This window comes from Melopsittacus undulatus, chromosome 4 (genome assembly GCF_012275295.1).
Source record: "Melopsittacus undulatus isolate bMelUnd1 chromosome 4, bMelUnd1.mat.Z, whole genome shotgun sequence".
Lineage (NCBI taxonomy): Eukaryota > Metazoa > Chordata > Aves > Psittaciformes > Psittaculidae > Melopsittacus > Melopsittacus undulatus.
In genome coordinates, this window is record NC_047530.1 from 14,580,761 (window position 1) to 14,606,396 (window position 25,636).

General features: G+C 48.9%; 1 protein-coding gene across 5 annotated transcripts in view; it reads right to left on the reverse strand.

Moving 5' to 3' along the window:
- SAMD4A (sterile alpha motif domain containing 4A) overlaps positions 1-25,636 on the reverse strand; it is a 98,268-nt gene that overhangs the window by 5,899 nt on the left and 66,733 nt on the right. For 3 of the 5 annotated variants that reach the window (XM_005152340.4, XM_031051875.2, XM_031051876.2), the window contains 6 exons: positions 13,962-14,225; positions 8,283-8,392; positions 7,561-7,647; positions 4,676-4,970; positions 3,135-3,220; positions 922-1,040 (listed from right to left, as the gene is read on the reverse strand). In XM_005152340.4, coding sequence (XP_005152397.1) covers positions 922-1,040; positions 3,135-3,220; positions 4,676-4,970; positions 7,561-7,647; positions 8,283-8,392; positions 13,962-14,225 — 961 coding nt within the window. The remainder of the gene's footprint in view (positions 1-921; positions 1,041-3,134; positions 3,221-4,675; positions 4,971-7,560; positions 7,648-8,282; positions 8,393-13,961; positions 14,226-25,636) is intronic. The other 2 variants (XM_005152341.3, XM_031051877.2) reach the window with 1 other exon arrangement.

The following is a 25,636-nucleotide window of genomic DNA, read 5'->3' on the forward strand; positions in this document are numbered from 1 at the left end:
CCAAAAGCAGCAAGGAAACTGGAGAGCATCCTGGGCAGCCCCAGGAAAGGGACTGGGATCATTTCAAGCCATCAGCTCCACCTTGTTCTTGCAGTCAGCTTGGATGTGCAGCTGAACTGCTGGACTGGTGAAATCCCATAGCAAATGGGTCATCAAAAATCTCTGCTCTTGTCTATTCTGCTTCCGATCCTGCCATGAACACTGAAACTGCTTGTATTGCTCCATTCCAAAATACTCTGTTTCATGGCACTGGGGAACACCCCAGTTCTGTGCCCATTCCTTCTGAATCCCAGCTGTTCCAGTGTTCCCAGCTTTCTCCAAAACAGTTTCTCTTTGATAAAAAGAACTTGCACAAGACTGTAATAAAACAGACTTAGCAGAATGAAACAAAAGGCTGATGGTATTGTTAAAACTGTCTAAAATTGCCTCTTCTTGTCGTAACCCCCTATGCTTTCTAGGATCACCCGAAACCCAGCATCGCCTTGGAAGTGAGCAAACATGGTGTTCACAACACAGCCCTCCCGGCTCTGCAGCCTCTGCAGGCTTCGAGCCTTTTTTTTTGCCAGTTGATGTCTTTTTGGTGAAACTCCAGCACTGACGTAATGAGAGAGGGCAGCAGGCAGGGGCAGAGCCAGCTGTCCAGTCCTGAGGAGACACTGCACAGCTGGGAAGCACTGGGTTGGGAGCCAGGGAGACACAGTGGGGATCAGCAGGGTAGGTGATGTCCACACACAGAAGCAAACTTACTGCTGCTTTCCTTTCCCAGCCAACACCTGGGGTTGAAGCTTTTCCAACCTTCCTCCCTCCTGAAATACGGCTCTGAACCCAGAAGGATCAGTCCCTCCCTGCTGGGAGACACTGGTCCCACTGGGGATGCTCTTGCCACTGCATCCTTCCCTCCCTTCCCGAAATCTCGCATACCTCCTCTGCTGCCGGTAGCCTGACAGCTCCAGGAGGGATTTCCGAGGGAAAGACCGAAAGAGTTTCTGCACCTGCTGTTTCCATGACAGCAGCCGCTTCTTCTGGATCTCTGTAAACGCCTGCCCAAAGGGGAAAAAAAGAGAAAAATAGGAAATGTATGAATATTTTTCTGGATAAAGGGAGCAGAGATGTGTATGTGGGTATGCAGGTAAAGAAACACAGCTGGAGTAGGCAGTGGTGAGAGTCGAGACTCAGAAGCAAGTCAAGAGGGAAACCCTGGTCTGGGTTTATCCTGGAGGAAAAAATGCTCCAGTAGCGTCCCCTATGCCCAGCTCTGCCCCCAAAGCCTCCATGCTGCCTATCCTAGCCCCAGACCCACTACTCATGCTGCACCATGGGCACCTGGCTCCATGCTTGCTGCTGGGGTGTGAGCACAGCTCCCACAGGGTTTGATGGTGCCCGCCGGGTGGTGCCACTTGTCACCCAGATGTGGCTGTAACACAGCCAGGATCTCCAAATCCCAACTAGGATCTGGAAAGCAGAGCTGCTCCATAGCATCTTGCATTCTATCCTCCTTCTTGGGGCTCAGCTCTGCTCCTGGTGCCCACAGCCTCTGTACCCAGGGTAAGCCCCACCACCCACCCAAAGGTCACCCACACAGGAGGGAGAGCTCCTCCTGAAACACCCCAGACCTCCAGGCAGCCAGTATGGGTTATGGAACATCCATGTGCCCAACACAGCTAGCTTTAGACACCCAGCGTCTCGTGCCAGTGGTGGAGAGGATTGCAGGTCTCTGGAGGACAATGTGGAGGTTAATTAGTGCCTTGCTTGATTGCTCCAACTGCCCTCTGCAGGAGATGCTCTCTCCTGGCACTGATTATGCTGGAGCCAACGCAGATGGTGGTCCCTGAACACAGGCTGGCACTGGGGGGGGTGACGCTGCGTCACCATGTCTGTCCCAGGCACTCCTGGAAAACAAGTTTCTCTGGAGCTCCACATCTTCCTGGCTTTGCTCTCCAGCCCCAGGTCTCTGCTCCCACCATCCTTGTCCCTTCCGTAGCACCTCTGCTCACCCAGCAATGTCCAGAAAGTCCAGGCACCATTTCCAGGCTCTGATGTCAGGGAGCAAGTAGGAGAACATGTTCTTCCCTCCAGCCCCTACAGCTATCCTCCACTGCCTGTGTCTCTGTAAAGCACCAAGAGGACCATACCCAAAGCTCTACACCTGTTCTGCAGCAAATCCCAAGAGTGAGCACCACCATCCCACACTGCACAGGGAGTTGCTGACACCGCAGGCACTGCCAGCAGAATGCACTGGAACCTCCATTGGGATCAACAGGGACATCTGGGAGTACACTCCAAAAATGAAGAACTGCTTGTGTTTTGCCCAGTATCCTGCTATTACACCCTGATTCAAGATGCCCTGTGCTCAGCCCTGCAGGGATGCATAGTACAGCCTGGGCACCTGCTTCAGCTACAAGAAAAGGGGCTGCAAGCTGCCTCTCTCCTCTTCCGCGTGCAGTGCTGCATGTTTTGAGGTTTGCAGCCACCAGCCCTCTCCAGAGGAGGTTTTTCTGTTGTTTGTCACATACAAGTTTATAAACGACTAATTGAGAAACATTTAAAGCCTGCAGTTCCTGTGAGAGGGTGTGCAATTTCCCCCCGACCTCTGCCATATGGGCAGGCAAGGAGAAGCAGCATGTTCTTCCAGGTGCAGCCGGCATGGGTACAAGATGCTGCAGGACACTGGGGACACCAACCATCCTCCCTGCCACCAGGCACATCCCAAGTCATCACCCAGCAAAGGCAGACCTGCCAGAAGCAGGAACAGATGCCCCTGTTGCAAAATCCCAAGACCACGTGCTGCAAAACAGGAGGCAGCAATGCCAAGGGATCGCTGGGACTCTGATAGAAACCATCTGTACACTCATCGTGAGATTTGTTCTTTCATCCAGCTGCTGATCAGACTGTCACAAGCCAGATGAATTTCCCAGCTCCAGGTCTTGGCAATTAAGTGAGCGTGGAGAGGGGAGCAACATTTCCATGCACCACGTTGGAGCTACCGCCCGCTCTAGCCCTGTTCTGACAGAATGACTATTAATACCCCCCAAAAATATTTGTGTTAGAAACCAAGAGGTTTACATAAACAGACACTTTGGAAACAGTTTCTAAGTGATGAGAACAACAGTTTTAGATGATCCATCACGACTCACCTCATGGATTAGACATTTGTCTATGAGCTGTAAATAGGAACTTATATTCTCTTCATCGGGTCGAGAAACTAGAAGTTGTGTGCATACTGGAAGAAAAAGAGAGAAGAGAAAAATGGGCATGGCAACATCAAGCTGGGGCTCAGGGGTGGGGGCAACAAATGCCTTGGATGTCCCATTTCCCTTGTCCCACAGAGAGGTCTTATCATCAGCAAGAAAAAATGTCCTTCCTCAATTCCTGCCGTGCTGTCCTATATTTAGGGGCAGATTTTGTTCTCTGTTATGATGGTGTAAATCCAGAGTAACACCACTGGAGTCACCAAAATTAGACCTGAGCAAATCAGAGGCACAGGATCATTCCTTATTCCTACGCAAGAGCCGGTGCTGGGAGAGCTCTTGCTCCTTTGACTAAAATCTGCCCCACTGCAAACAAGATTCCCACCTTCCCCAGTGGATTTTAGCCTCTTTTGGAATTAATGCCATAAACGCAGTGGAAATGAGTTCACAGAGAGCTCATTTCTGTTATGCAGAGACACAGAGTCTCTCCTGTCATAACCCCCAGGGCAGGGATGCCTTGCGGTCCAGGAGGACACCTCGGCCTGGCACAGCCTGTGCCATACATACAGCTTTGTGCATGACAGAGGTATTGTGTCATGGACTGAATTCAGCAGCAGGTTTAAAATGGGGCCAGAAGCCCATGTTTGTCTGTGCATGCAGTCAATCAGCTGGTGAGAAATTCTGCACCAAGTTTTTATGTAGAGAACATCTCATCTGCTTTTTTCACAAAAGGTGTGAAACAAGGGCTGGTATTTCTCTGTGGCAATCCAACAAGTTTGTTTCTGCTCCTGGTCTCCTGTGTGAGCCTGTGGATGAGACTCCCCTCCTGTCTTCAAACACCTCAGGTGCCACTGACGGGGGTTAAGACACATCCAAGCTCATACAGATTTGCTCAAAGAGCCCTTTGGATGGCACAGGAGGTCAGTTCCTAGCCTCACATCCCTGCGGTGCACCTCCCAGTGTGTTAATCCTAATGCAAAGCCACATACCCTGAACCAGGTAGAGAACAGCACCTGAGGATTTTGAATGTCCTGCATCTAAATTTGAGTTTAAGAAAGGACTTGGACCCAACTGATCTGCACTTGAGATGGCTCATGTCCAGCCCATACACCACTGCTACCCACCCCACAAGCAGAGCAAGTCTGAGGGATGCTGCTGGAAACACCTTTGGATTGATGTGCTGCCTCCCAGGACTCTGAATGGGAAGGGAGAGATTGTTATCCACCCCTGACCTGGGGCAGGGAGAGGATGCTTTCCATATCTGACCTGGGGCAAACAGCCTGATCCATCACTGCCCCTCCACAAAATCACTGCCTACCCCCCCCCCCCCTTACTTCTTACCACAGCATGACGGGGCCCCAGAAATCATCACCCCTAAGACCAGAGCTTGCAGGAGCTTGGGGAAAGGCTGCTGCCAGCACCACCACTGCACACAGCCTGCCCTGAAACAGCTCTCCTTAGCAAGGACACCAGTGACAGGCACTCACCCTTCCCCATCACTCTGGTGAACTGTCCAGGCAGGTCACCTTCAGGCAAAGGGGCACCCCCCGACTCGCCCTCGCATCCTGGCAAATGGTGCTGCTGCATCCCGCCCGCGGCAGAGTCCTTGCAGTCAGAGCCTTGGCTGTCTGAGCCGATCAGGGAGGAGGGGTGATGTGAGTCCGCGTCCCGGCTGTGCTCCTCCGTGCTTGAGTTTTGGGAAGAGTAAGCTTTGATGGGGGTGAGGATCATTTGGTGTAGCTCCTGCAGCGGGACACGCAAGTTGCCACCTTCCAGGATGTCCTACGGATTCAAGTGGAGAGGAGAGGGTTTGTCTCCACAGAGACAACAGGACACCAGCTAACAACCAAACCCTTATTGGTACCCGCCAGGAGAAACTCAGCAAGCCCAATGGCCTCACTCCTGCTCCAGGAGCCTGCTGCAGGCCATGGTCAACAGCCATGTTTCGTTCACTGAGTCTTGGTTAGACCAGAGGAGCTGTGCAGACACTGTGTCTGATTATCCATGGGCATGTTCAGACCTGAATCCCCAGAGATAAATGAGACCCATCAGCTACTGGGATTCAAAACCAGTGGCAATCCAGCTTCAGCATTTCCAAATTTCCACCAGGAGTATGAGAGCAACTGAGCCTGTGAGATTTCAATGCCCAGACCAGTGAGTATTTTGGTCCCTCTCCAGTAATCCCACAATCAAGACAATTCAGCTTGTCTCCAGTTTCCAGCACTGCCTTCAAGCCTGGCTCCCCACTAACTGCTCTGCCCCAAAAAGTTTTCCATAGCCTCACTATGCCGTGGGATTGTCACAGAGCTCAAGATCACACGAGGATGCAGGAGCCCATTCTGCAGCATCAAGGTGGACATGTCTCTGCCCACACTAGGATGGGCTGGGGAAGCAGATGCAGAGGAGAAAGGGAAGGTTTCAGGGGGTGCAGGATAGGTAGGTCAGACATAGAAGGGGAGACCATGATGCTGCAGATGAACTTATATCCCTATAGCAAAAATATTCATCTTGGAGATCCTGGGGGAGGTGCATCCAGAAGGAAGAGAATGTGGGTACACCCCAGCCTTGCTCTCGGTTATAGTGTGGATCAAGATCTCCCTTTCTATGGTCAGATCGCCATTGCACTGATGGGAGAGAACTGCATTTTGCTTTTAACGTAGCCTGGACTAGAACAGCTTGTTGCATGCTTCAGCATGGCCTGGCTCATGGGATGGCACTTGGAAAAAGGCAGTGTTTTGGAGTGAGTCCTGGCTGCACCCAGGGAAGAGACATAAAATGGGCACACATGCTGTGTGCGAGCCAGCTGAAGCCCTTACATCCCTGCTGCACCCCCAGCTTGCTTTTGGGTGTCTCAGCTCCGCTTCTCTCAAAGACCTGGTGTTGTTCTGCTGGGCACTATATAATCCTGTTCTGCTAACTGGTGGAGAGGGGTGGAGCAGCTCTTCCCAAGAAAGCAGCAATCTTTAGCAGAAAGACACTGCCCAGAAAAACCAAGTCTCACACATGCTCTTGTTTAGCACAGAGAAATTGTATGGGAAGCCTGGAAACCCAGAGATGTCTCCTCCCAAGTAAAGCAGCTCACAGGCAGCTCTGAACCCCAGAAAAGCGGGACACGGTCACAGCTCCATGGCCCGAACCACCCCACAGCGGCTCAGAAGCAGTCCCTGCCACTTATCTCCCATATTTTACAGTGTACGAGGCTGGCTGTGTCACCCGAACTGGGCTCCAGCTCCCACACCGCACCAGTCAATCAATACCAATTTCAAAATCCAGGCAGAGATGCAGGGAGAGAGTCTGTGCAATTGTCTGGAAAACACACTGCCAAAGCAAGCTCAATCCAGTGGGCTGTCTCTTGGATTTAACAGTTATTATTAATATACGGAGGTAAACATGGCTTTATTAGCTCCTGCCATACTCTGAGTACAATCCCATATTATAAATAAACGGTGAAGCACTGAGCTAACAAAAACACCAATAAATAGCAACACACCACATAAGTATTTAAAAGCCCCTAGTGGGAGGCTCTGCAAGTTGCTGTTCGAAGATGGTGCAATTAAATATAATATAATATTGCGATAATAAATAGTGAGAGTTTGGGTGAGCTGCTCCCAGCAAGGCTGTGGTGCTGTTGCTTCTCTGACAGCCATTTCTGCAGAGTCTAAGCTTTTGTTGAAGTGACAGAGAAGATTCTATTTGTTCTTGCTGGAAATTCTATCAGGCGCTGATAAGGGCATCTGGCTTTTTATTTGGGGACAGGTTGTCCATAGATGCTCCAGAAAAGCACAGTGGCCCTCAACCTGACAGACACTGGGCAATCCCATCTCTATTTGGGGATGGAGATGTAGGAGCAGGGGTGGGGGTCCTTGTGCTGGCCCCACACATGAAAGAGGTCTCATGAGAGGAACAGTGGCACTGAGAAGGGAGAGGTAACCAAGTGGCCGAGGGATAACAAGTGGTTAAAGGCTCTGTCCAGCTGGTTCTCCAGCAGCAGACAGGACAGCAACGGCTGATGCAGCTACAGCTGGTCCTGCACCACAGTTCAGCAGATAAGCAATCACCTTCCCATCAGTGTCGCTGGGATGGTATCTCCTATCACTTGAAGCTCAGGTGTTTCTAAGCACCCTGGAGCTGATTAGGGCTTGTACCAGTGGTGTAGGGTACACTTGTCCCAGCCGGAGGCGGATTAAGACCACTCTGCAAAACACAGCCCCAAATAAAACCTGCATCTGGTACAGGAGTGTGTGAGACATCATTCAGATGCAGCTAGGCCAACAACAGATTTCTCTGCAAAAGATCCCAACAACATGTGTAACCGAATTAACTCCTGTCCCCTTGAAAAAGAAGAAATACAAAGGTGGTTGTGATTACTTACCCTTTCTAAAGATTTGAGCAGGTTTTGTCTTTCTTTTAGCTTCTGGATGCTGATCACTATTTTGTGTCTCGCGCCTTTGGTAACATTCTGCAAAAACAGAACAAAGCCTGATGTTAACATCTGCACAGGTTATCCCAAACCCTCCCTCCACTAAACAAGAAGGGCTCCTTATAAATTAATCAGATTTCTGAGTGCAGAGATTAGCAGGGACACAGAAAATCACTTAGAGACTTGAAGAGATTTCCAACTAGTCTGTCCCTCCCCAGTACATCTCACACAGTTAAAACAAAGGTGCTGACCGGCCCCCTCCATCCCAAGGATAACAGAGGCAAACCTGGAAGTGGTGGCATTTTCAGAGGTTAACAAGGCCATCAACCACCAAAGCCCCACTGACTTTAAAGGAGTTAGGTACTGTTAACTGTGCCCCTGAAACTCCTGAATTTAATTCCAATGGGAAAAAAATGCAAATGCAGCCCCCAGTGATGGAACTTTCATGCTGAGATTCCAGCCAGAAATCTGGGACAAGGCCTTTTTCAGGTACAGCATGGGTTTTTTCACTCCCCAGAACCCAATTTTCCTTTCTCTGTTTCCTTCCCAACCACCTGCAGCCAAAAAGCCTTCCATGTAAAGGCACAAAAAGAGGCATTTGGAGGCATCTGATCTACCAATGTCACACGTGTCAGGACCGTTGTGGATTGCTTTACAACTGATGTGGGACGTACTTGTGCCTCAAGCTGGCATTCGGTGAGGGCCATCATCTCCTCGTACGTCATCTGTGAGAAGAGGGCAGCGTACTTGTGCAGCCGGAGGCTCTTCAGCCAGGCTGGGACATCTGCAGCACAAAGGTAAGGAGATGAGAGCTCCCTCTGAGTTCATGATACTGCTTAACCACATGCAATAGCATTAACATCAACATGAAGAGCTGATTAGGTGCTACCCATCCCGCTGCTCCTTCACACACCTTACTGAACTTCAGGGACCCTTTGGAAGACAGTGCTATGGATATGGATGGTAGGAGGAACCAGCCCATGGATGAGGAGATAGTGCCGTGTGCATTGATGGCAGAAAGAGCCAGTCCCCAGATAATGACATGTTCTCAGAGGCTGAGTTTCTGCAGCTGAGCCACTATGAACTAGCCCACAGGGAGCTGGCATCACACCACTGCACTCCAAGCTCCTCGCTGCCCTTCTCCCAGGAATGTGGGAACAGCCAAAGTTATCGGTGTGGTGGAGCTTAGGATGAGCAAATGGCTGTTTTGCAGATGGCAGACACTGCTTTATGGTGTGAGGGAAGACAGTACGTGCTGAAAATTTAAATGGCTGCTAAAGAGAAATGAAGAGATGGTTCTTTTTGAGCATGGAAAAATGATGTGTCATTGAAGATGGTCCCTTGTGTTTCAGAAAGGTGACTTGGGACCTCAAATACACTGACTGACTTCTTCCCATTTGCTATCTACAATGTAGCACCTCTGTACCTGGCTGGATGGGTACCCAAAATACTTTTACCTAAAATACTTTTACCCTTCTGACATTAACGTGGTTTCACAACAAGGGACCCAAGATGTGAACCCTTTCTCTGCAACATGCAAAACCCCACCAGATCCCATGATGGGCATCCGACACAGAGAATGCAATGGGATATAAGCCTCCTTTGCTACCACCTGCCCAGCAGTTACTCAGGGTTTCACAGGTTTGGGGGGCCCCTGCTGACACTCCACAAGGTGGGGGGACCCTGCACATATCTGTGCTGCAGCACAACACTGTGCCTGTGATGATGCATCCTAAAGGCTTCAAATGCTGTGCCAAACTCGCACAAACTGCTTTATTTAGCACCTACAGCCCACCAATAGCCTGGCTTCAGACTACTGAGCTCATGCACTCTGTTCCTAGCAACCTCTCATCATTAGTCCATGTGTCCTTCCCCACCAGTGAGACACCCAGGAGCCCTGTCTCAAACCGAGGTAGGTACAGTGTTTCAGCCCAATGTGTTGGGCTGAAAACAGTGAAAACAGTGTTTCAGCCCAAGCTCCCACACCTTGAATGGCGGGAGCAGGTGAGGCCTTGAGAAACCTCTTTTGTGGCTATGCACCAGTTACCAGCAACTGCTCCCCTCTATTTGATTGTTCCTGAGTCAATGCATCGGGTATGTGCTGAGCAGGTACAAGACCTCCATGTAAGGGCTGATGATGCAGGAGAGCCCCAGGGGAAGAAGCGGTGCCTGGTGTCAACGCTGCCCTGATGGGTTCTTTTGCCCATTGAGGGAGGAGATGGAATGGGGGCTTGCACCATTTTCAGAGTGATTTGTACCCACTGTGTGCTTCCCCTGCCGGGCTGGGCCTGGCATGGGTGCTGGTGCTCTGCTCAGCATCCCAGAGGCCAGCATGAGGACAACCTTCATGAGCATGTCCAATAACCTTCACTAACATAGCCAACCTCAAAGGTTTTCTAGGCTGCAAAGTGTGAGGCAAAACTTGCTTTGGAAAGGGATTGGATGATGTGAGGAGGACAGTCCCAGTGCTGAGACATCCCATGGTATGGGTGGTCTCTCTCCAGAGAGTGCCACACTCCTAAGTGCCAGAAGCAAGTCAAGGATCATCACAGACCTATTCCTGACCAACACCTTGTTGCTGGAGGGGACAAGGCAAGATGGACTGTTGGTTTGGTCCCCTAGGGCAATTCTTACATGTGCCAGAAGTCTCCTGCTGCCCATTGCCTGGGCTGACCCCAAACCCCACTTACGTCTAAGCATAGGATGCAAACAGCCCCAGAATGCTGTGTTTTGCTCACACTTGCCATACTTTGATACACAACAGGATTCGCGTTTCAATGAAATTCCTCAGGTGCTGCACAGGAGATTAACCCCACACCAACCATGGCGTCAAAGCAGTAACTGAGCATGGATGGGCTGAACTTCTGCTGTTTTCCAAATGTCCTGACATGCAACTCTCCTAAAACCTACTACTGCAAGCCTCTTAAACCAGTTTTCTGTTTAAAAAACCATAAAAACTATTAGCAGAAAGCCCACTGTTTCCCGCGCAGGACTGGCAGGCTCAAATCTCAAAATTTTAACACAAAACCACACATTTTAATGACAACACATTAAAAGCCTTCCTGATCCCTTGTGCCCAGTGGCAAATCCCACGGAGACACTTTCAGAAGAGAGACACAACTTCATGTAGATATAAACCCTGCAGAAAACCCATCTCCAACTTTTGCAGAGGGTCAGAGTGCAGAAGCAGCTCTTCTTTCCCTTTGCATCAGCCTCCCTGGACAATCTCCTAATCTGGGGGAGCTAGGACAGTCCCAGAGCCCCCTTGCCAGTGGGAATGGCAATACCAGTAGCAGGCTGAGGAGAAGGAACCATCACAGCGCACAGAGGGACAGTGGTGGGGCTTTCCCCCTTCCCATTGGGAAAAAGCAGTCAAGAGGTACAAGGTCTTCTAAGGCAATTTCATAGTCCTCGGGAAGTCAAACTTCCTAACGTTCCCCATGGAGCAGCGAGCCACTCGCCTGTGGAGCTACTCTTTAATCACTGATTAGTGGGAGCTAATTGCAAAGTCATGGCATGGCTGTCAGAAATGCTGCGTCTGATGTGAGCAGCAAAGCGAGGACTTCCATGCTGCTCACATACACTGTTACCTAGGAGTATTAAACACTGGAGTTTGGTTGGCACGTGTGTATCTGGGTGCTGGAATGGGAATTTAGGAGGAAGACAATTCACACCACCATATACATATACACAGGCCGATATACACACAGGATATCTTCAGAAGTGCCCTTACAGCACACTGTGTTAAGCCATAGACATACTCACATAAGAAACCTTCAGCTTTACCCAAACCTTCCTCTTAGTGCTCCCTGAGCTATGCAGTGGACAGAGACAGGCTCCACAGGGAACAAAGTGCCCATGTCTCCCCTGGGAAAACCAGGGGCCAGGAAAAAGTCAAATGGCACTTTTCTTTCAGCATGAAGATGAATGGGAAGGAGAGAAAATAGGTGACATTAGGGCATGAAGACAGATGGAGAGAAACAGGTAACATGAGGGGAGATGAACTAAGCCACATCGGATGGGGGTCTGTTGTGGGTCTGGTTTCACCCCTATCCTCCTGGATGTGTTAAAGAAGGAAGCTGACCGGAGACACGGGTGACACCAAACCACAAGAGCCTGCAGGCACATGGGGAGACGTGGCTGCAATTCAGAGAAGGGACTTGGCAAACCGAGCAACCGGTCTGGATGAAATAAGATGCAACCCAATAAAAATGCACAGTTGTGCGTTTCTGTAGGAACAAGGAATGACACAAACTGAGGGCAGGGAACGGGCAGTACTTCTTTTTTGCAGGAAAGCTGTGGGGATACAATAGGTCATATGCAGCCCATGGCAGTATGCTATTTGAGGACAATGAGCTATATAGCCACAGGAACGCTGTCCGTGTGGCAAGCAAGTCTCGGCTCTTAAGTCCAGTTTTGGGCAGCACAGCTCCAACAAAATATGAACTTCCTGGGAAAAAAACCATCAGAGAGAAGCAAGAACAACCCAAAGTTTATAAAACTCCATCTGGGAAGAAACTGGATTTGTTCACTCTGAATAAAATGCAGTGGAGGGGGGAAGACACAAGAGTCACATACACGAGAGGCTGCAGACAGCTGTTTTGTACGTTCCAAGACAGTGGGACAAAAGCATTGGCTAAGTAACAGGGGAAACAGGTTTAGATGTTTGCAACCCTTCCTCCAGTGGAGGATGATGCCTGAGAAGGGATGGCCTGAGGAAGGGCATCATCTCCCCCAGGGGAACTCCATGCAGCAGCAATGGGCTGCCTTAGGATGTGAAGTATATTTAATTGGTTATTGCTCATGGACAACCTGCGCAATACCACCTTTGGGTTTTGCAGATTTGCCCGTACAGATTGATTGTGTTGCACTAGGAAGTTTCTACCCACACAGGTCCTGGAGCTGCAGCTGTGGATCACAGGGAGTCAAGCTCCCCACGGACTCCTCCCCAGCTCTATCAACAGAAACCTGAAGAAATGAAGACCCCTCCACACCACCTGCTCCCAAAAAGGGTCTCCCCAGCCTCACAGACTGCAGGATCTGGCCCCAGGCATGGAAAGCCTTGGGGACTTCATACTGATTACAGCTTAGTCTTCAACATGCTCATGGTGACCCCTCTGAGCCTGCCTGTCTGCCTGCTGCTCCAGCCTAAAGGTCATGCAGGCAGTGAGCCACAGGTAAGCAAAGAGCCTGAAACACGACTGGAGATGAAACACTCCCTGGCTGTGCTACCTGATAGAGGTTTGTTAGCGAGTGGAGCTGCTGAGAAGCAAGGCCTGGCTCTGCAAGGATGCCATCATGCTCAGAAAACTCCCCTGTCACACCTACAGCCCACTGCCCCCACCCCAGAGCAACGCTACAGGGCAAATTCTGGCTAGGCAGAGGGCTGAGCCCTGAGCATCTATCTCACAAGGGAACCATGAGGGCTTTTTCATGCATTCATTCCACACACACCAATCATAAGTGCCAAGTCAAACGCAGTTCCCACATTACAGAGATTTATATGTATCTAGATTTGTCTGTAATTAGAACAAAATCAGACCTTGTGACTATTAAAAGGTATGACTATTTCCTTATTCTGATACATCACTGGTCTTTACGCAATTGAGTTGCTTTGCATCAGTGAAAACTGCAATTGTTTAAATCAGCCTGTGATAGCTGGGGGTTCATTTTCAGTTATTTTGTCTGTTCACAGGAATACAGAGTTTGTGTTTGATCAGTTTTTATCTATTTACTCCTCTACGGCCTGAAGTTTGCTCTTCTACTGCAGCAACAGGGTTTCATTTCTGCTTTGTTTACCAACAGGATCACACGTATTTAGTGGCAAGAGTCTCTAAAATGCAGGTGTAATGGGAAAAACAACTGAAATATACAGGATAAATAAATACACTGCAAGCAAGCATCCTAAGCTAAAACTTCCCCAAATACTTGGTGGGTACCAAACACTGCAACAGTAAATCACATGTGGCCTCCTAAACTTACACTAACCCATTTTTCACCATAATAAAAAGGAAAGTGAAAAGAGCACCACTCGCAGCCAAAAGCCAGAGGCTATGGAAAAAATCCAGCTTTTTTGAAAGCTGGCAGTTTGCAGGATTTTGGGGCAAAACCAGCTCGCCGGCACCCCACTGGAAGACATCAGCTGAGAACCGACTGCTGCTTATAAGAAAACCTAACTTATACCCCTAAGCCTATATTCCTAAGCTGGGAAGAAACACTGAAAGGCCCCGTCTGGTTACAAGCACTCTCACCCAAAACCGCCGACCGAGCCCCGTGCTGCTGGGAAAACAGCTTTTCCCCTCCTGCCTCTGGGTGCTGGCGCGGCGGGGGGAGGCATCTGGTTTTTCACTCACCTTTCATCCCACTCCCTTCCTCCTGGAATGTGTTACGAGCGGAAGGCTGATCTTCTAAATGTTCACTCCCACCACTTCCCGAAGAGGCTACACTGCTTTGTGGAGACAGGGGGGCATGATCAGAAGGGATGCACTGGGGTCCTCTAGCTCGTAAGTCCTCATGAGACATCCATCCATGTCCTAGAGGCTGGTTTGGCACATTCATGGGTGGGGTAAGGGACACAGAGCGTTTCAAAGGGCTGTGGTGTGTCTGGCCTGAGAGAACTGAAAAATAAAAAAAAATAATAAAAAATATATAAAAATCAAAGAGGTTATTCCCCCCTCGCGGCAACAGAGTCCCCCAAAAAAATCACTGACATCACAAAACACGTGCTGGTCGGCCACGGTGCCTCCATGATGGCTTCACAATGCCCGCGGCTACCTGAGCCCTACCCTGAGCTCGCTGCTTTGCCTCCCAGGAAGCAAAGGGGATGGGAGTACCTGCAAGGAGGTGGGGTTACATGAGCTGTGTTGGGCTGCTTAAGCAAAGGTGTTGTGTGGGTTGCATCTCTAGGAAAAAATGAAAAATCAAACAGCTCTGGAGGTTTTCCCCATGCGGAGTCATGGACTGACAGCAAACCCGAGCTTGGGACTGTGCTGGGTGCTTGGCTGCTGCCTCTCGCCAACCCTGGAGCCCAGGTGGGTGTCACCCTTGCAGGGAAGGCACTGCTGCTATGGCAGGTGTAATGGGAATTTGCAAGTGACTACACTGAGGCCATGAAACTCACCCTGCTAAAATCATCCAGACCTGTATCCAGCTGGGAAAAGCATAAAAATCCCAAGGGTGGGAATGTCCCCACACAGACCCAGGGGACACTTCTCTGTCTCTCCTTTGGGATAGGACTTGGCCTATGCTCGAAGCATGAGCATTTACATTGCCTAACATCACTGTGGAGGTACTTATCATCCATAGAAATGTCTAAGTCTTGCTGAATCCTACTAAGATCTTGCACTTAGCTGCGATCTCATCAGCAATGAGAGCATCCCAGCTGAGCCACCCATCAGGTATGCTTCCCACCACAGGCCTTTTAACCATCCACAAAAGCAAACACCCAAGACAATGGTGAAAATACATCCATGACAAAGAGGTCTTTACCTCTTTGAAGGTGAATACCCCCCAAGAATAAATAATCTTTGGAAAGCTTTGGATTTGTTTTTTCTTCCCAGTTGTATAAGGGTTTGTATTTCCTGGCTGAAATTTGGATAATATCAAGTTTACTTTGTTTTAACAAATAACAAACACTGCTAGGAAGAAAGTGATGCACCAACTCAACTCCTGTGATGTAGGTATTTACTTGCCTTTCAGTCAAGTCCAGAAATACACCCTAGGCATGCTAAAGTATTAAACACCCCCAAATCACAGATTTTCTGACATTTTGCTAGAAGTGTTGCAACTTAAATAGATTTTTGAATACAATTGTTAATGAATAGTCTCTGTTTTTCACTGCTCTTCTTCCATACTGTCTAATTCAGTTTTAGTTATCTCCTTAAAGATTTAGGTATCTTTTTTTCAGGCCCCTTGGTTAGTAGGGATAATACATGGTATTTAAAGGAAAATAGGAATATGAACAAACTATCTTTTTTCTGTTAATGAAAAATATATTAAATATTTGCCTGATGGATAACAAAATTCAAATTCCATCACTCACAAAGTCACTGAACTGCTGGTTAAACCATAAATGCAGTTAATGTATTTTAGTGCATGGATTTAGGATCTAAACCACTTTTTTTATGTTTTATTGCAGTTACTTTTAATGAAACCAGTTAAACTTCATGGGGGCTGTTTCCTGGTAACTAAAACCAGAAAGATATCTGGATTAACCATCACTCCGCCGAGCCGTGTCTCACTGCCCATTAAGATAACAAGTTCTGGACAAGTTCTGGATCTAGCGTTATGGGAAGGTTCTTTCTGGTTTGCATCAAACCCAAGTCAACATTGCTGGTTTTAATGTGGCCCCCCGAGTACAGACACAGGGTTCACTTTGTGATGGCTAACAAAACTCCTGCCCTACGTAACAAGGACTCATTCTTATAGACAAGAGCAAACTCTGCAGAAAGACACTGATTTCTCAAAATTAAAGCTCTTAAGCTTCATTTCCGGGTAGATGAAATGAAAAGCAGTTTTTCTGCTCTAGGGAGATCTGAGGGCAGAGGAATTAAAATGACCTTTCAGTCCATATGAAACTGAAGCAAAAACTTTTCCATTTTTCTTCCAAACCAAATTTCTTAACTCTGTACAAAACCTGGGGAAAATTCATTGTCCTCATGGCTTTTCTTCCTAAAGCACCAATGCACTAACCCCCTTTTTTGCATTGGTAAGATTTCATCTGAACCACGCATGGCTCCTCCACATGTTATTTCCTGATATAAACGAGCCTTGGTGGAAACCCCCCAGCCAGGTGTACTGTGCTCTGTGCTGTAAAAATTAAGTGGGGTTTAATTCCCAGCTAAAGCCTGGGGGAAAACCTGCCATCAAAGCCATCTCTGCTGACCAGAAGCACAATGAAAATGAGCAAGTAGAGGTTTTTTTATAACAGGAGGGGAGAGAAAAACCCAGAGCTCGTTTGCATTTATTAAGCAGCCAGTGCCACACACAGCTGATGGATGAGGCCAAAAACCTGTGGATTCCTGCAATGTCTAAATTGTTCCTAGTTTTGATGAGTTTTCTTCTACCAGCACGTAACACTAACATCACGCTATACAGGGAAGCAAGGGAAGGGCTTATGGTGAAGAATTTCTTCCCTTCCCATTAAATAACTACAGAAACATCTTCCAAAAGTCTCCTGGCAGAAAAGGATGTCAGTGAGGACCTGGGATTGTTTTCAGAGCAGTATTGTGCTTCCTAAAGTTGTGATGCATCCTGATGGGGAAATAGATGGATTTCAGGTGGTCTTGGCCAAGTTATTTCACCAATTGGCTTTGCAATTGTACCCTCAAAGAGCACTGAAATGGGGCTCTGTAGATGTCATAACATCCACACAGAAGAAAAAAAAACATATTTAGCATTAAAATAGGGAAATAAAAAGAATGATAAATCAGTTGAACTGCAGCCCCATGGCTGAGCACCACAGCGGTACTGTCCAGAGCCTGGTCCATGCCTGCTGCCCCCAGCTGTGGTTGCACAACTATGGGGACAGAAGCCACCCTGAATTTGTTGGGAAAAACTCTGGTTTAGGAAGTATTATTGCCCTTTGAATGAATGAGAGATGCTGGGGAGTGTATCCAGCGTGCTTTTTGGACGGTCCAAGGTGAACCCAGGGCTGCCAACAGCTGAGCTGTGACGAGTCACTTGAAGTGGTGCTGCCTATTTTGGTAGAAAAGGGCTAATTTCAAGAAGGTTTTTGTTCACTGAAGATCATGTGGAACAGCATCAGGCATTTGTGTTGTGGTTTCTCAGGGTTTCAGGCCAATTTTTCAGCCTAAGAAGGGTAAAGCCACCTGTTGCTATAATTAAGAGCTGAGCAATTGGGCTCTGCAGGCTGACCTTCCTTCACACGGCATGTGATGGCTGGCGAGGTGCTCACCTTCCCTCTGCCCCAATGCACCCTTCATTAAATCTGGCTTAAAGTGTGGCAAAAGTCCTGGACAAGACACATGTAGGGCTGGTGTGAGCACTTCCAGCACGAGCCAGATGCACTGCTGGATACAGAGGAGTGTTCAGACCGTTTCTGGACCCAAAGTGCCTTCCACCGCTACACAGTTCCCACCAGATCCCTGAAACCCAGAGGATCTTTACAACCACCTCACAACCCTTTATATCAGCACACAGTCTGTACAGCAGAGTTCAATTCAGAGTAACATCCTTCCCATGGCTGGAGAAAGGAAAAATCACTGGAAGGTGCATGCTGAACTCTTCTGGGTATTTTTAGTCTAAAACCAGCACTTCTGCAAATCTGGTTATGGTGCATTATCAGGCACGTACAGTTTATTTTCTGGTCTGTAGGTACCTGCATTAGCAGCTTGACCCCAACTTGCTATAGGAAGTAGGGTTGGTTTTAATCTGCCAAAGCCACATGGTCTCTTGCACTGCCTGGAGGCACCTCCATGGTGGGGAAATACTAAGCAATACTCCTGCAATCCCCGTCGCAAAGCAAGCACCAAGTTCAGCTCGGTCCTCTCCTCCACCTCCTCCTTGCTACCCCGGTCACGAAGCATCCTCTCCTCCAGGAAGACTTCCCCATGCTGGCAGACCAACACTCTTGGCTTTTCCAATGTTTGTGTGCCGCGGACCCTTGGAAACAGCTGCCGGAGGGTCACGCTGCCCGGCTGGCACCCAGCCTCCTTCCTGGGCACCTCATTCACCCGCTCCCCATGCTGCTGCAGGCAGCTCCAGCATGGCCAAAGCAGAACCTGATGGAACATTTTTCAGCTCAACATCCCCTAAACCCTTGGAGCCTTTTCTTCTGCCTTTTCTTTTTCCCCTTCCCTGGGTTTTGTGGCTGTGACTTTAACTACGTTGTTTGTATGATGCCGGATAAACCATGTCCTTGCTTCTAAATCAGGGGCTGATATAAGCCACGGGGGGTGAAATGAAGGGTCCTAAGTACAAGCAGCCACCGGGTAGCTACATGCATTAGGGAAAAAGAAATACATAAGCAGAATGCTGTCTGGAGCAGACATTAGGAAGAAGCACAGACTGCACAAAAGCCTGTCAAGCAAACTTTTTTAAAGACATGACGTTTATAAACACAGTTTCCTGTTCAAGAAACTGGAAAGGGAAACAATAACTCAGTTGTTGGTGCTTTCTCCAAGCAGTGCATGTGAGGCCCCATCCAGGCACAGCCAGGGAAGAGGATGTCTCTGCTGACTGCCACAGAGGGTTTCACAAGCCCTTGCACGGCACGAGCATGTGTGGATCCAATGGTTTGGCCCTGGCAGGAACTGCTGTTATTGTGATTTACTCATCTGTGTGCAGCAGGAGTGGGGCTGCAACTAAAGACACGCAAACACAGCTCCTGGTGGCTTCAGCAATACAATGGGATGCATTTCTGGAAGGAAGCCCAGCTCGTCTCACCAAGGAGCAGGAGCTAGGGAGCTGCCTTCTAGGTCCTTGTGCTGGGCTTCTCACCAGGTCGGAGGCAGACAGACCAGGTGTGAATCCCAACTGTGGTTTAACTCGCAGACAACAGGATGCACAACAGCGGCTGAGGGAGGTGGGAATCGGTGGAGGGGGTGTGGAGGATTAGAGGCACATTGCAAGAAGGTGCTACCCTGAACCATGCTGCTCTCTGGGTAAATGCAGCGCCCTGATCTCCAAGCCAATAAACGTGGTTTCTCCCATATATTTATACACAAACCACAGAACAAACAGTGCTTGTCCCTGGGGGATCCCAGTCAGACAGTAACAACACTGCTGTGCTGAACCCGGTCCCCGTCATTACCCCAGAATTCACTGATTTTTTTTTCTATGGGTTCCCAGGGGGAATTCCTCCCCTGCTCACGGATCAAGCCAGATAAACAGTGCTGGGATGCAGAAACGCTCCTTCCTATTGTCCTTTTCCAACCAGAAGAGATGTCCAAGAGCATCCGCTCTGCTCAAGCAGTAGCCCATGCTCCCCACTGCCTTCACCAGCTGCCAGTAAGATCCCTGCTCTGAGGAGCATGTGCCTGCTGAGACCACCAATAGCATCAGTTCCTACCACATGTTACACTTCAGATGGAGAAACCTCTCTCTCAGTTTTAATCACTTCAGGAGGCCAAGCTGGAAGATGTACATCCTTTTAAGAAGGGTCTTAAGCCAGGCAAGCGGAAGGGGTGAATGTAAAAATGTCTGTAAATGACCCAAGAAATTGGGATGAAATAATCCCAAAGGAGTCATTAAAAATCTGAAGAGTGAGTGATGGGAGACATTGTGCCTTTAGCAGTGGCAAAATACAGGAGGACAACATGCATCTTAAATGATGTACATCCCACAGTCATCACCCCACCATCATGAGGGACATTTCAAGTGGAAGGAAATAGGGCTTTGCTACAACCCTGTAGCCTTTCCTGTTCTCACCAACTTATTGGGGATTTTTTCCTCCCTTGTCTCTTTTTACCCACTTTCTCTCATTCAAAAATGCCATTCAGCCCTCCCTTCCTGTAGACACACAGCCTGGATTTTGTAAGACAAATTCCTCTGCATTTCAGCCTTACCATCTTCTGTCCTCTAGCTCTTGGGGACTTGCATGCCCCAACCTCAGCACCCTGTGTCTGGACTGATGATGCCTTATTCCTTCTCCTCTATCTCCTTCTTCCAAGAGCATAAAATCTTATCAGCTCCAGGACAGAAGAGGAGCCTTGTGGGTCTCTGAAGCCCCTGAGGGGCAAATGCAGAATCCAGTTCCCCACATGAGAAGATGCAAAAGATACTGCCCAGCAGAGATATGTCAGGACTTCCCACTACTGCCCCAAATACTGAGCTCTGCAACGCTCCCCAACAGTCCCCAGCAGCAATGGGTCAGCAGTGGCTGCTGTCATAAAACATGTATTAATTCTTTCCCATTATTGCTCCAAATTAACCCAGCTCAGCTTTCCACCTCCTCTACATACCGACAGCATATGCAACCTAAAAATCTGCCCTCATCATCCTCCAAAACATTCCTGACTGCTCAGATATTGCGCTGCATTCGAGTTATGGCACAGATCTCTGCGCCAGCTAACATGAGACTCTATTGCTCAGCAAATGGGGGGGACTATGGTTACAAGAAAACATCAAATGCAGAGGAACCAGCCTCACATAAAATTGCATAACAAATGGGAACAGCAAATTTGAGAGGAAAATAAAATAATAATAAAAAAATATCTTCAGGCTGCCAAAACCGAGCCATTGATTACACCGCGCTTGATCCATTTGCATGCAGAGAGCTTTGCTTTGGAACCGAGATGGAAACAGAGTCTTAATATAGCTGGAGAGAAAATATCCTTCTTGCACTCTCCTAACTGCACTTTGATAGGAAGCAGCTACAGAGCAGATGGTGTCTATATATAATCACCAGACCTATTATCCCAGCCTCTTTTAGTAATTTGAAGGATGTGATAACCACAAGGAGAGCAGCAAATATTCCCCCTCCCTCCCTCCTTTCCTTCTGCTAAGAAAAATATATAATAAAATAAAAAAAAAGGGAAGAGGAGGAAGCTATAATTATGGTAACAACTAAAAGAATTCCCAAATGAAGTAAATAACTATTTTGTGCACTGCTCCTTTAAACCAGAAGTCAAAAGTTAATTAAATAGCAGCATGTTACTGAGTCAGGAGAACACAGCAAGTCCCCGTGCCGTTGGGAAGGAGACTGGAGTTGCTTTGGATGAATCCAAGCCCTAGCACTCCCTTTCCTCCTTGGTGCCATCCTGCCTTTTTTCTGCAGCTGCTGTTTGATGGCTGGAGGAAAGAGAGCTCATCTGTCTCCATTTCTTTACTTGCCATAGCCCAGAGCTGCACGGTTTCAAAGAATGAGCAATAGGAATGCAATTCTCTCGGGGGTTTCTCATCCCCGATGATCAGGAATCATCATTCCTGAGGATGCTCAGGAAAACATCACAAATGTGATTTTCCTGAGGCTGCGAGGGAAGGCTGGAGAAAGGTGGTGTTGGGAAGCTGATGTGGAGGAGCAAAAAGGGTTTTAGGGGGACTGCATGCCTTTGCCAGTATGGACCCTTCCTCTGCAGCTGCCTGACGGGGGAAAAGTGCCTTCTGGCAACTAGGACTCCAGGGATGAGCTGATGAGAGCAATCCCTACCTCCAGGCAGCTAGAGGCATTACTCAGCAGGCACTTTATGGACACAAGTTAACAGTGGAGGGGCTGAGAAGCACCTCTGGGTACCTGGCTTCTAGATGGAGCCCCTGGCTCCATGCTGATAGTGGTTCTGGCTGTGATGCAAACTGCAGATGGGGACTCAGAGGGCAATAGGAAAGCCAAAGCTTCTTTTTGGAGAGCAAAAGGCTATGCAATGAGTAACCACAGTTTACTGTCACCTGTACCAGTATCAGACAGGCACCAAGGCAGCTTGTAAAATACACCTGGGTCTAGGAGGGTGCATCCATCAACAAAACCTCCCAGTCAACTGACATGAGAGACTGCTGAGGGATCTGTGAGAATTACTGGGGATGTCTGATTTTGCTCTTCAGCCCGGAGAACATCAATCAGCTGCACTGGTGGCTTCTGCCCTGCATTAAGCATGATTCATTGGAGGACCATAGGAGAATGCACAAAACTACTGTGGCTGCTTCTTAACACCCCTCACAAAGATACCCAGGGTGCTGTAAGGAAAGCAGAAGTCGTGTTGGAGCTGCAAGCTTCAAGCTCCCCCGACCCTGACTTGCAGGTCAAGGATGGTGTCCTACCCCCAGTTGCCAATGGACATGCAACACACTAACGGCCATGCAAACCCACGGCACACTGTCCCTGCCCTGAGTGCTTACGGTCAGTGGCTGCATTGGGATTTCACAAGTTGAGGGGATGGGAGCATCCCTGGGTGCTGCTGGAAGAGAGGTTCCCAAATTATGTGGCCTCAATCCAGCCAGGAAGCTGCGGAGCCATCTGTCTCTGAGTAGGGCACATGAATTTAGGACCATCTCCTCCCTGTAAGGAGATGTGTGGGTACATGCAAAGATCAAACCTTGCATATACGAGGTTTGGAGGAAGCAATGGTGTGACCCCAGAGGATTCATGTGCAGCATGCCCTCCTAGGGGAAAGCCATGTGCCACCCATTAATACCCAGTGCTCTCCCTCCACTGTCTGCACAGACCAACATTCCCCTCTGCCTTCACTGCTTCTCTAACACTAACAATGCCAGAGCTGTGGCAGACCAGATTACAGATTATTTCAAGTGCCCAGTAGCATCATTTGGTGTTGCAAGGGCTGGTTTAGGAGCACCCATGCCAGTCCTATCAGCAGGCAAAAGCAACGGATGACATCCATGCACGCCGTCCATGGTATCACATGGTACAAATCACATGGTGCAAGGGAGCCTCAAGGTTCCCTCCCCCTCTTTCCTTTTGGGACAGCAGCAGGACCCATCCGCCTTTTGGTGACATCTTTGCTTCTGAGCACCATGGCTGACAAAGGACCACAAGATCCAGCCTGCCGCTCATGTGAAAAGCCACCCGCTGCAGCATACCCATGGGAAATGCATTTGCTTCTCTGCCTACTCGTTCTGCTTGGCAGCAGGTATCCATCACTCGCTCAGCACCCTGCCTACAGCAGGATTGGCACACAGCCCAAAAGCGCTGCCTGCTGTAGGCTGCACATATGCCCCCCGTCATCACTCACTCCCACATGAGAGCAGAGTGGGCATGGTACAGAGGACCCCATCTCTGTCTCTGTGCTGTCTGATGGCTGGGGTAACATCAGCTCTGCTTTGCTAACCTCAGCCTCCCAGAGCCATCTGCATCTCCCTTGCCCTGCCTGGGGACCAGGTATGGGCAGTGTGGGAGATAGGCTGGTGGTGGGATGAGCACACATAGCTGGCCTGTCAACTAAAACCATCCTGGCCAGCAGATGAGCTCACAGAGAGTGGGCACAGCTTCCTTTGTTTTGATTGTGGACACGTCCCTTCTAACCAGAGGGCAAGGGACACGGCAAATGGAGCACCCCAACAGCAGGAAGGGCCATTGGCTGTAACACACACCTCTGCAATGACCACTCCAGAGCGGCAGCAGATTTTCCCCAGCAATGCTGACACCACAAAAGGCCTCCACCACCAAACCAATGTTCGATGGCTTCCAGGCTGAGGGCAGGTGACCATGCATCTCCCTGCCTGCAGAGCTGTGGACTGTATCTCCCAGGGACCAAGTGCTTTGAATTTATAGAGGGGATGGGACATCTGTATCTGCTGCTCAGAGCTGGAATAGAAGATTATGGTTGGACTCAGTGATCTTGAAGGTCTTTTCTAACCTAAACAATTCTATAGTTCTGTATTGCCTTCACTCTCAGTCCCTTTTGCTGCTGTATTTGTGCATATTCTCCATGGATTCGAGAAAACCACTGCACTCACACATGATGTTTGTACGGTGACTCTGATTTTGTACAGAATTAGCAAGATATTGTAGCAATGGGACCCCAGCAAAGTGGGCAACTCCTAGAAATGTTCTCCAATGCACAACACTAGAGGGCATGAGTAAGACAACAAATGCCCCCATCTACCACTGCTGAAAAGCTCAAGTACAATGAAGGCCAACAAGCTTTTCTCAGTCCCTAAGTAAAAAAGAAAAAAAGCAAACGTTAGAGGTGTTCCCACCTGGCAGGATGAGTGCAGGGTGCCAACTCTTAGTACACAGCATGGTAAACTGAGGAGCAAGTTTCTGAAGGCAATTTCTGAGTACAAAGCGAATTCTCTGCCCCAGCAAGAATAGTACATTTGTTTGCTTCGCTGTTGTAACCTTATTTAGCCTTTTGCACACAGTGTAAGTCAAACACGGGCTGAGGCCACACAATCCCCTTCAGGTATCATTGCAAATCTACACAGAGGAGAGCACGGTACTTGCAAGCTGCCCATCAACACAACACAAACCAGGGTGGTCTTGAGGGTTAAAACATGCAAGTACCCATTATCAAGCTCAGTTTGGATACTGGGTATGATGACACGGTTGTCTTTGGTGGTAGGCAGTAAGTTGTTGCGCAACGGGAGGAAGAGTCAGGAAACTCACACTGCATTCATGACAAGTGGTGTCATTTATTGGTGTCATTTCTTCCCCTGCAATTCACTGATGACCTGGGAAGAGCTTAACCACCTTGTTCATCCACTCTCTCACTAGAGTCCATAATAGGGCAAATGCAGGCAAAATCCAGCAAGCCACATCATGCACACACATGTCAACATACTGTTTTAATGGCTGCAGACCTGCCTGTAGGGCAGTAGCTGGGATTGAGTCTCTTCTGAGAAAGGGGAACACTTCCCAGGATGGCAGGGTCTCCACAAGCTGACTCTGGGCTTGCCCCACAGCCAGCAGCCTTTGGTGGGATCTACACACAAGAGTCCCTCCTTCTGCAGGGTGCCCTGCTGCCACCAGTATCTCAACATTTCTTGTGGCATGGGGAGTCTGATCACCAGTACAACTTGCTACTGCCACCGGAGCATGACTGAAATGTAAGCATTTCGTTAGAGCTGGCAGGTGCCTGGGCTGGCATGCGTGGAAGGAAGTATGCTGATTTATCCCTTCTTTTCAGCTCTAGGACAGGATAAGAGATTTGTCTTTTTCAGGACAAGGAGATTATATAGGTATTTCTCCTGCATTGAACTGCTCGCTCTGCTCTTTCCTCACAAACATTACCAGTCTTCTGGCAAAATTACGATTGGAAGGGTGTAGCAGGCTTGAGCACTCAGCATCTTTCTCATTTGTGCAGATGCAGAAGGTTGCTGCAGACGGGCAGGTGTAAGGACCCCTCTGTTCACTCACAGGGGAACTCAGACAGCAGAGCAACACTGAGATACCAAATACTTTGCAACATCTCTCCTGTGCGAACACAGTTTCAGTGCCTGGGACTTCTGCTCTGCAGGACATTCCATAGCAAGGTCTCTGACTGTATCTACCCAACACTGACCTGTCTGATGCACCCCATGTCCCCTGGTACCATGCACACAGCACCTCCAGGCATCGGTGCCACTCCAAGTGACCAGGGCACACACACCAGGGACACACTGGGTGCTCACCCAA